This window comes from Engraulis encrasicolus, chromosome 4 (genome assembly GCF_034702125.1).
Source record: "Engraulis encrasicolus isolate BLACKSEA-1 chromosome 4, IST_EnEncr_1.0, whole genome shotgun sequence".
In the NCBI taxonomy this organism is placed as follows: domain Eukaryota; kingdom Metazoa; phylum Chordata; class Actinopteri; order Clupeiformes; family Engraulidae; genus Engraulis; species Engraulis encrasicolus.
In genome coordinates this window covers 8,982,805-8,994,466 of record NC_085860.1, presented here as the reverse complement: position 1 = coordinate 8,994,466, position 11,662 = coordinate 8,982,805, and the positions used below count along the sequence as shown (strand labels likewise).

Here is an 11,662-nt window from a genome sequence, read left to right as displayed (position 1 = left end):
GTTTTTCAAAAAAATATATATTTTTTGCATTTACAGTAAGCAAAAGTATCCATTGCACCGAAGGACATGTTGGACGTCTTGGACCCGTGTGTGTGTGTGAGAGAGAGAGATTCAGACAGATTAACTGCATTTGAACTCCACTTTGGACTTTACCATAACACATTTGCGTAGAAGACAAGGCCTTATATCTTGAGGCAGGCAAGTTTTTTTTTTTAAATGAAATTGTCAGCTCAATTACAGACAGTCCCTCTTATACGTGACTGATTGCATGCCTTTTGAAGTGTCTTGTGTCTACAGTCCTCTTTGCATTCGTCACTCAATTGCATCCAATAAAACTCAGTGACAGACTGTAGTTGTAAGGAAAGGCTGTCTTTTTTTTAGTGCATTATAGTTTTATCTTCAGCTGTCCTTGTGTGTAGGCCGAGTCCTAGTTGTATTTTTTTTTAACAGTTCTACAGTTGTCAAGTACAGTACAGTTCCACGAAGTAGATTCCTTCTTGTTAGACATCCCAGTCAAATTAAGTATTTTCTGCTCACCAGGGAGTATCCCAGCAAAACATTGCCATTAATGCATTCTGCAAAACAAGTTTACCATTTTCCCCCACTGCCAAGCCACCATTTTTTTGTCAACAGGCAGCAAGGATAATAATTTCATAACCCACTTTTTTTTAACCAACTGCACAGTATGTCTCATTAATAAACACACAATCCGAGAAATGGGAGGCACGTTGTTCATTAGCTTTGAGGGAATGAGTGAATGAGGCATTTGTTAGGGTTGCCGCAGGGGCTAAATTGGTAGAGGATGGTGGCCTCCAAGGCCAAGGTCATGGGGTCATTTCCCAGACACTCACATCTCTTCACTTCCCTGACAGATTAAAAGCAGCCACACAATTAATCAGTGTATGTGGGGACATGCTCTGTGAATGGAGAGAGTTTGACTACTGTGTGCCTTGATCACAGGAACTCTGCCCCTAGTGATAGAAGGGATAAATAGCAGTCAGGACATGGGTGAAAGTAGCCTGGTTCACACCAGACGGAATTAGCGCATGAGCCAGGACCCAAATTTCCACATATTGGTATCACCTGAGGTGGCAAAGTCTATCAATGTTTTTTGTAATCCTCCATGCCTGAGGGACATTATTTGGTATGATAGCCCTCTGGAAGTGGTAGCTTTCTTATATTTTTACTTACTTTTATAATGATACACATTACATTTCGCAATACATGCCTATATATAGATGTAGGTGTATGCAAGTGTCTGTGATGATGGAATATGTTTTTATTGATATCACACGTAGACACAGGAATTTTAAAAATATGCCGTTTTGATGGATAATGTACTTTCCTATGAATTACATAGGTCAAAATGTATCCGCCGTACGCTTTTCCAGCAATATAATGCAAGGTTAGATTGATGCAGAAGCCTGTAGGAGGCTGGGTCAAATCCCAATACTTGCTACATCATATCTGGAGGGTGTGAGCTTTCAGAAAATATATGGTTTTGCTAGTTTAATATAAATTACACACCTATCTAGGCCCAAAACCCATAACTCTCCAATGGATTTCAATGGCGATCAATGCATTTCAATGTAATGCAAAGCACATTACATAACTAAGGTATAGAGGAATGTAGGAAGTTGGGAGATGTCTCAATGCACATTATATCACATCTAGAGTGTATAGATCTAAGGAAATAAATAGATTGGATAGCTTAATACTAATTACACAGTTATTTTAGACCCACAATTCAAGGCAGTCCATTAAAAATCAATGCATTTCAAAGTATGCAAAGTACTTTACAGAACTTAAGTACGGATAGAGGAAGTTGGGAGATGTTTCTATACACATTATGAACCTTTGGAAAATATATAGATTAGATTGATTAATACACATTATTCAGATACTTTAGCTGCTGACCATTGAAATGCATTCCAAATGCAAGTTCTGCAAGTACACCGCAGAACTAAGGTAGAGGAATGTAGGAAGTTGGGAGATGTTTCAAAACAAATAATATCATATCCAGAGGATCTTTAGAAAGTCTATATATGTTATGTTAAATAATGTTTTTTCAGTTAGTGGGACAGGACACATTTAGCCTATAGTTGTAATTTATTAAAGCGATGTGCTGGAGAAGCATGCTAAGATGCCCAAGATATCCTAAAATGGGCTAGAGTGCTATCAGTTGATACAAAAAGGATCACGCCTACTTCGGTACATGAGATTTTTTTTTCCAATTTTGTTTTGTTGGCCCTCAAGCACTGGAAGTATTGGGTCACCCATGAAGTGAAAAATGTTGCCAAGTCTCCTTTTAATATATACTTGCAGTTATGGAAAAAGTTTGAGCAAGTCCAAAAACCCTCATTTTTAGAAAGTACTATTTAATGGCTATACAAGTATATTAGATCTTGAGAGAGACCAATGTCTCGGTTGCAAAAATGGCTCAACATCTACAGGAGGTGGACACTCAAGTGTTTGAAAACAAGATTATTTAGGACAAGGCAAGAGGTCAAGGGGATACGTAACTCCCAAAATGGCATTTGCAAAAGAAGAATCTTACAATTGTCAGCTCACTCACAGAAATGAGAATTTAATGACAATGTTCAATGAAATAATGCAAATAGTGCCACTTAATTTATTCAGAACCCTTCCCACATAAAATGGAATTTAGACCTATGATGTTTTAACAAACTCTACTGTGTGTGAATTATCCTTTTTAAAAAAGATATTCCGTGTTAAGATCATTGTGTGTGCACTATCTGTAGAGAAAGCATGGTGAATGATAAATGACAAGTTGAATTTAGGAGCTGTTCGCCATTTGTTGGGTCCTGTGGCTTTTCCCCCATCCACTCAGCATTGTTGATGTTTGCTGGTTGCTGGGGCAACACATTTGAGAATGATGGGGGAAAGTTTCATGAACAGTTTCAATGTATCAGTGGTGAGTTGATTTTATAACATATGACACAAAGGGCCTCTGGCTCAGTTACTATGGCTCATGAGGGTGTCTTTGAACTTAACTGTAAACCCTGACCAGGCAGCTACAGGTTGATCATGCTTTTGATGGCTGTGACCCTTGCTTTCCACATCCCTCATACATTTTGGTGATACATGTATATTGTCACAAACCTTCTGCATCCAACCTCTTCAGTAGCCTGGAACTCCCATACTGCCTTTAGTTCTACATAATCGTTTAGATCTGAAAGACATCTCACTTGTGATTAGGTATGGTGCATATGTAACGGAGGCTAACTAGCACAGAGTTGGCGTGGAACGTTGGTAAACCTCCCTCCGATAGCCTCATACAGTCTCGTGCCGTTGGGCCGAGAGACTAGTCTCTTGGCCCAGCGGTATCGTACTGTGTCTCCCATTGCCGAATCGTTGTAGTTGACGAGGTCGCACGTTCGATCCCCGAGGGGGGTGAACAGGTGCAAGATGACCTCCGTCACAGTGGTGCCGTGACCCGGATGGGAGTGAGGTTTAAGGGGGAGAGTGTAACGGAGGCTAACTAGCACAGAGTTGGCGTGGAACGTTGGTAAACCTCCCTCCGATAGCCTCATACAGTCTCGTGCCGTTGGGCCGAGAGACTAGTCTCTTGGCCCAGCGGTATCGTACTGTGTCTCCCATTGCCGAATCGTTGTAGTTGACGAGGTCGCACGTTCGATCCCCGAGGGGGGTGAACAGGTGCAAGATGACCTCCGTCACACATACTTACATTTTTCCGGCGATGTACCTTTCCATGGCACAATGTGCTAAATAATGAGCTATCTGGCTGAGGGCAGTGGAGGCAATCTCCAAAGTACATGACTGTATGAAGAGGAAACTAAAGGAAACACCAATATCTCCAGCCTTCTTAAGAGCTGATGCGATGCTGCCTCATTCCCATTGCAGGTCTCCACTTGCACTAAGTAACCACAAGTGATGCCTTTTCCCTCACCACTGATATCTGGACTCACAAGGCAGTATCTGAGTTCAGTGTCATCTGTAATTAATGATTACTAATCATGCCTTGGTGCACTGCGAGTGGTGAGATTGGTAATGGGCATCTTGAAACTTCAAGCCACATCTTGATAAGCTGAAAGTCCTCTTTCTGTTCAAATGGGGACTTCAAGGGGGGAACATTACTCAGAGTAGCTCATGGGGCATAGAGCCAAAGACATGAGCAAGAGCCAGGAAGATCACATGGGGGCTCTTTTTTAGCTTTGCTGTCTGGATGTGGTGTCAGCTCATGCTGTTGTGTGTAAATACACCTACCCAGACATGCCAGCCTTTGCACAGTATCAATGTGCATGATTGGCCATCCTTTGTGAAATAACACTGATAATAGGTAGTGAGGAGATTGTGTTTAACTGGCAGATGTTCATACGTATCCTTTTCCTCAGAGATCAGGAACCCACCTACTCTACGCCCCATATATGGACCACTTCACACAACACACTTCACAATTCACATGCAGTCAAAGATTTCCATTCAGTTTGTGTGCTTACGTCCACTATTTGACTCAAAGGCAACAATCGATGTAAGGCACACATAGGCCTACTGTACCGATACGTTCCCTTAAACATATTTACTCTCCTTGATGAATCATCAAACCTGAGATTCCGTGTGCAATTGCAATTCTGGTAACCTAGGTCTATTAGGATAGACCGAATGTAATATGAGGACCATTGAAATATCTTCCAGTTTTCTATGTTACACTATAGACCTACTGTACCTTAGTTCTGCAATATAGCCTAGTTTGATTTGATTTTCTTTGGATGGCTAGATGAGTTTTGAGTCCAAAATAGCTGGTTAGTCTAGTCTAGGTCTAGTGATATAATGTGCATTGACAGATCTTTCAACTTACATAGGTTCCTTACCTTAGTTCTGTAATGCATTACTTTGAAATAAAACAGGCCTATTTGGAATACATTCAGGGCTGCCCAAGGTTTGAGAATAACTGATCTAGTCCATATAGCCTACTTTCTAAAGATCTACAGACTCTAGAAATATGCATTGGGACAACTTCCAATTTCCTACATTCCTCTACAACACAGTTCTGTAATGTATACGTTACATTACATTGAAATGCATTTGTTTTCATTCAAATCCATTGGACAGTTATGAGTGCTGGGCCTAAAATAGCAGCATAACTTAAATTAGACGATCAAACCCATGTATTTCCTGACAGCACACACTCTCCAGATATGATATAACAACATTTGGGATCCAACCTAACCCCTGGGGTCTCCCAACTTCCTCTATCCATACTTAGTTCTGTAAAGTACTTTGCATATTGTGAAATGTATTGCTTTTGAATGGACGGCCATGATTTGTGGGTCTAAAATAACTGTGTAATTTGTATTAAGCTATCCAATCTATTTATTTTCTTAGGTCTATACACTCTAGATGTGATATTATGTGCATTGAGACATCTACCAACTTCCTACATTCCTCTATACCTCAGCTATGTAATGTGCTTTGCATTACATTGAAATGCATTGATTTCCATTGAAATCCATTGGAGAGTTATGGGTTTTGGGCCTAAATAGGTGTGTAATTTATATGAATCCAGCAAAACCATATATTTTCTGAAAGCCCACACCCTCCAGATATGATGTAGCAAATATTGGGATTTGACCCACCCTCCTACAGGCTTCTGCATCAATCTAACCTTGCATTATATTGCTGAAAAAGTGTACGACGGATACATTTTGGCCTATATAATTCCTAGGAAAGTAAATTATCCATTAAAACTGTATATTTGTAAAATCCCTAAGGTGTCCACATGTGATATAACATCAGTAAAAACATATTCCATCATCACAGGCACTTGCATACACCTACATCTATATATAGGCATGTATTGCGAAATGTACTGGATATCATTATAAAAGTAAGTAAAAATATAAGAAAGCTACCACTTCCAGAGGGCTATCATACCAAATAATGTTCCTCAGACATGGAGGATCACAAAAAACATTGATAGACTTTGCCACCTCAGGTGATACCAACTTCTGCTTCGGCCCATGGACTAAATGTGTGTGTAGCTTCGGTGCCTCCTGGCGGAGCAGAGCTACACACACTACCGTCTGGTACACAGCCATAGACGGAGCATTTCTTGCTTCTGCGCAGCCTCATCATCAACTAATTAAAAATAAAGAGTCAATATAATATAAGGAACAAAGTGCAACATTTAAGCCAGTTTCTAAGAAGATTATACCATCACATACTGAATGGACTGAATGGACTAATTACAAAGTGAAAGGAAAAAGGTCGATAGTGAGCAACCCAATAATTGCATAGATTTACTGTAAGTCTTGATCCTTTGCAGACACTTGTGCCTGAGGCAAGCAAGCTAGCCCCTCCATTTTCATATATCGACAACTGTCTTAATTGCCTTTGACCAATCACCAGCGTCTTGTCTGCAATTCAAACTTAGTATTTTAGGGAATGCACAGTCTGAAGAAAGAGAAAGGAAATGTGAGATCTATCTTTATTCATAGAGATAGCAGCATAGTTTACAGAAATATAATTGCAGGAGTATACAAATGTTCATATTAAAGCAAAATACATGTATATTTATATGTAAAATTTAATAATTAGTTCACATGGTTGTTCACATGATGGTTAACACACACAAAAAATAAAAATATAACACTAACACACACACACACACCCACCCACACACACGTAAACCTTTGCCTTTATAGTGTCCAAAACTATGGACAAATTCATATCAATCAAATAAATGTGACATGTCCTCTCTCTGGTACACTCTCACTCACTCGCACGCACGCACGCATGCACGCACGCACGCACGCACGCACACACACACACACACACACGCACACACGGTGGCAGGGCAGAGTTGTACTTAAATTTGAACTTCAAAGTCAAAACCGTTAACAGACTCCACAAACCATACTGCCCACATCACCAAAACAAACAAACAAACAAAAAAAACACTAGACAACTTCACCAGCTTCTCGCAAATTTCAGAGCATCGACGCTTCTACCTCCTCCATTCCCTTTCTTTTCCCTTGTGACAAGAAATCTCGCCAAGGCAACTACTGTAAATACAGATCTGACATCCCACACCCCCTCCTTTTGCCCACCCCCTCCCACTGTCGGCCGAGCTGCATAGCAGTTTCAGGAAATGGTCTCGTACTCTTCAGTCAGTCACTACGCCTAGTCCAAATGGGTCAGTAACATCAAGAGAACAAAACTCACACTAAAATGTTAATGTTTCTTATTTTTTGAACTCTTGTTTTTTTTTCTTCCCCTCTTCTTGCAAGTTCAACGACAAAATCTAATGTCTTGAATATCTAGTATATACAAAAGCTTCATAAAAAGTATGAGGGCAAGGCTTGCGAAGGCACAAAATACTTCAAGAAACAAACAAAGAAGTTTATACCAAGTGATAAAACATGATTTCAACTTGACAAATGTTACAATGGTATGAAAGTGTTTTTTCTTCTTCTTCTTGTTAAAATGCAAAGACGACTTTCAAAATAACCGAAAAGCATCAAAAAACATCAAACTAGTTAACATTATATGGTGAAACAACAGAATTTTAAAAGGATTTCGACTTTTTTTATAACACAAAGGGTTTTTTTACGATCTGCTGCCATTAACATCTTATACAAATAGAGTGTAAAATCATGGTTGGTCCAGAGTTAGATGTAGTGTCAATTTGATCTCTCCTACACCGTGAGGTAATCAAGCACATTCTCTAAAACTCAGACAACCAGAGAGGCTTTTGTTTCTTTTTTTCCTTGTTGTCGTTTTGTGTTTGTTTTGTAAGGATTGGTTGATGGTGTGTTAGTTTGTTGGTTTGTTGGTTGGTTGGTTGGTTGGTGTGTTGTGGTTGCTTGTTTCTATGGCTTGCGTGCTGTCCCAGAGCCCAATGTGCTTCGCAGTAAACACACCTCGGTGAGTAGCAGTAATCCCACCGGGTGCAAGGAGGAGCTCTACGAAAGGACAACAATCACAGTTTGTGTGCACAGTGATGCCGACGGCCACATCCACTGTCTTTGTAACATACAAAAAAACGGCGGCGGCTCAAGTTGAGCCGAGCACAAACCGTCAACTATTTCTTTCTATCCTGCACGGGTATCATATAACCCCACCTGGCCGATACCTTCTGGTTGACTGTGTACGCCATTGTTACATTATGTCTATTTGGTTCAAATGTACACGGTACATTTCATCGTTTCACCTTTTATGAAAAAAAAAATACTGCATGTTGCCCCTCACACTTGAGTGAGGGAATGTAGAGTAGTCAGGGAGAGAATGATAAGTGTGTAAAAATCATGAACAGAAGCAACAACCAGCTTGACCATTTTTTTGTCTCGTCTCAAAGTCAGGTTGATGAATGTGAAAAACAAGGGGAAGATAAATGGAAATGACAAGAAAGCCTGAATTGGACTTGTCACCAAAGTCAGTTACTTTCCTTTCTCTTTTTTTGGAAAAAGGCTTGTAAAATGCATGTTATTAAAAAAAGTAAGTAATATCATGGTCATGATTCTGCATGAGAACTGTAAACACACACATATGTACACAATGATAGACAAGTTGGAGAGACACACACAAAAATGTACATATACACTCACAGACAGACAGACAGACATACACAGGCAAGTCACTTTTTAAAGTCTTTTTCTAGCACTGTTGGACTTGACGGCCCATAGGTTCTGGAGGTCCCATAGATGGAGCCCAAAGATGTGGCACTAACTTCAGGAAACCTGGACAAGAGGCCCTCAGTCTAAGGAGGTCCAGAGATATTGAGAGACACCCAGTCTCACGGGGGCCGTCACATGTTCATCTTTTACTATATAACAGAAAAACCACTATAACTTACTGATATGACTGCAAATGTAAACATCACAACAAGTGTCCATAGTTACTACACGTAGCACCTTTAGGTAGATCAGTAATGGCTGCCGATGTCTTAGAAAACCGAAAACAAACAAATATAGAGTTCATTCTATGAGGCGCACTCAGAATGAGTTCTCACTATAAAAGCTGTATGTTTCTGACACACACAAACAGCCACATGCCAGATGAACATCTACGGCATTGTTTTAACTACCACTACAAAAAACACACAACAAGCTCTTTGTTAAATACTTACAAATAGCAATATGCTGTATATCCTTCTATTTAAAAAAAAACAAACACACGCTGATAGACTATGCATACATTGTACGCATAGTATCTTTGACGTAGTTTGTGTATGTGCACAAATAGACGGAAAGGGCACTGAACTGACGAGTCGACTCCTACAGATGCACACAGAAAAGCAGTGTGGCCTAACGTCTTGACTGGAATGAATGAGAAGCTATGTACCTACGCCTTCAGATATAACCTATTACACAGTGGCTACGCTTAGGGCAGCTAGCCTCCTCTTGCAGACAACCCACACTGATGCGAAGGAGTGCGACACACACACTCCTCACCCACACACACGTTAACAAATGTGCAAGTGCATTTGTTCTCACTTCAACACACAGTCACACACACACAATATTAAAAAGACTTACAAAACATTTTGAGAAGATGAGTATGAAAACGTTGGACATGCAAGAGTTACGTATGGAAACTGATACTAGTTTTGGTATAAAAACAAACAAAAAACACACACAGCTCTAGAAAGCTTTTACAAGTGACTTGGAAACACAACACAGAGCATGGGCCCGTTTGTGAGGCAGAGGGGCGTAATGTGCTCGGCTAGAGCCCCTGGAGCCAACACACATACACAGGCCCCTAAAGTGCTAAAGATTACCATGGTTTAAAAAAATACACTTAATAATAAGAGTACAAGTTGATAACGATGAGCTGCTTTCTGTAAAATGGACCACAGAAAAAAATAAAATAAAACCTATTCTTAATAAAAACGGAAGAAAAGTTAAATAGAGAGAAAGAGAAACACGAGAAGGAGAAAGAATGAGTTGCATTAATAAGATCACAGTAAAAGTAGAAGAGGATGAGGAAGAAGGAAAAAAAACAAAAAGAAGAAGAGAAAGATAAACAAGACGTAGTAGTAGAAAACGAGAAGGAAGAAGAGGCAGTGGAAAACAAAGTGCTGAGATGAGACATGGGCCTGGGTGTAGTATAACACCCCTCCTCCCCATGTGATATGCTGACAGGCCCTACTAGGCAATTCCCACCCCCACCCCCTGGTCAGACCGCATTACCAGACCTCCAACGGCTTGTGAATCACATGACAACCACCCCCTCTTCTACGCACACAGACACACTCTCACTCTCCAGCTCCACAGTTACTGACGTGAAACTAATAGATTTACACGAGCGCCTCTCAGTGGCAGTGAGCGGCTCTCACTCTTGAACAGAGGCCATGTATTGTACACCTTCACTGGACACCTCCCCCACCTCCACCAGTCCCTGGCACCTCCTTTGCGCCTCCCTGCCTCCTCCCCTTCAGACGTTGCGTCGGGGCCTAGAAGTTCTTCTCCTGCTCCTGTAGCGTCTCCAGGATGTCGTCGATCTTCACCATGTTCTGCGTGTCGCTCAGGCCGCCCGTCTGCTCTAGGAGGTTCTGGATCTGGGCGCTGCTCGCCAGCTGGTTCTGGCCCTGCACCTGCACCTGGACGGGCATGGGACCCCCCGGATGGCCCAGTGACACCAGTGGGTTGGTCAGAGGCGGGCCCTGGGTGTTCAACAGTTGACTGCAGTCTGCAGGGGAGGTAACGTGCAATAAAAAAAAAGACGTTTATGAAATAAGAAAATAACAATAATCTGGAGGACAGGAAAACAGCATGTGCAGCCTCCATCTTCCATTGGTAGACCTGTGCTCTTCAGTCAATGCAAATCAATGGAGAACACGCCCACCTCTGTCAAAAATGGCCTAAAACTGTGTGAATATGAAGTGACACATTAATCGAGAGCCAGATTTGAAATGTCAGGCTAAATGCCCACTTACAAAAAAAAAATACATTTTAAAATCAGTTCAGTCAGGTTGATGGAGCCACCTTCTCCATTAATTTACATTGCTCTGGTCTACCTACAAATAATGGCTGCCAGGACTGCTGTGAAAAAGGGGGCGGGGTCAACTGTAGTCTAATGTTCTACCATTATGGCAAACAGTTGGACAACCAATACATTCAGTGATCCAGCCTGCCTCTCCACTGATGCAAAGTTGTAATTTCTGTTCAAATCATGTTTCTTTCTAATGTTATCTGACTGTAACACTTTACTTGACGCCGGTGTCATAAGCGTGTAATTACAGTGTCATAATAGTGTCATGACGCAGTCATAGATAAGTCATAAACATTATGTCCATGGCAGAAACATTTTATGGCTGTTGGCCTAGTGACATTCGGTTATGGCAAAGACATAACCGAATGTCACGTAAGGCGAACAGTCATAAAATGTTTATGACATGGACATAATGTGTATGAGACATGCATAACTGTGCCATCACACTATTATGACACTGTTGTAATGACATGCTTATGACACTAGCGTCAAGTAAAGTGTTACCTATCTGACTGAGCCAAAACTATGCATGTATGATTTTCCCCATGTATGAAATATAATATTTCAGTGCCGTTTTGACAATATGATGCATTAGAGATGCTCCTCATTGTAAGTGAACACTGCAGAATCATCTTACGACAGTCGACTCATAACCGCTAATATACACAGAAACAAATGTTATAGTAGT

General features: G+C 40.9%; 1 protein-coding gene across 3 annotated transcripts in view; it reads right to left on the bottom strand.

Moving 5' to 3' along the window:
- Positions 1-6,455: 6,455 nt before the first annotated feature.
- The window catches only part of nfat5a (nuclear factor of activated T cells 5a), a 34,867-nt gene continuing 29,660 nt past the window's right edge, over positions 6,456-11,662 (bottom strand). For all 3 annotated transcript variants that reach the window (XM_063196634.1, XM_063196635.1, XM_063196636.1), the window contains exon 13: positions 6,456-10,671. In XM_063196634.1, the coding sequence (XP_063052704.1) occupies positions 10,436-10,671 (236 nt within the window). In that variant the 3' untranslated portion in view covers positions 6,456-10,435. The remainder of the gene's footprint in view (positions 10,672-11,662) is intronic.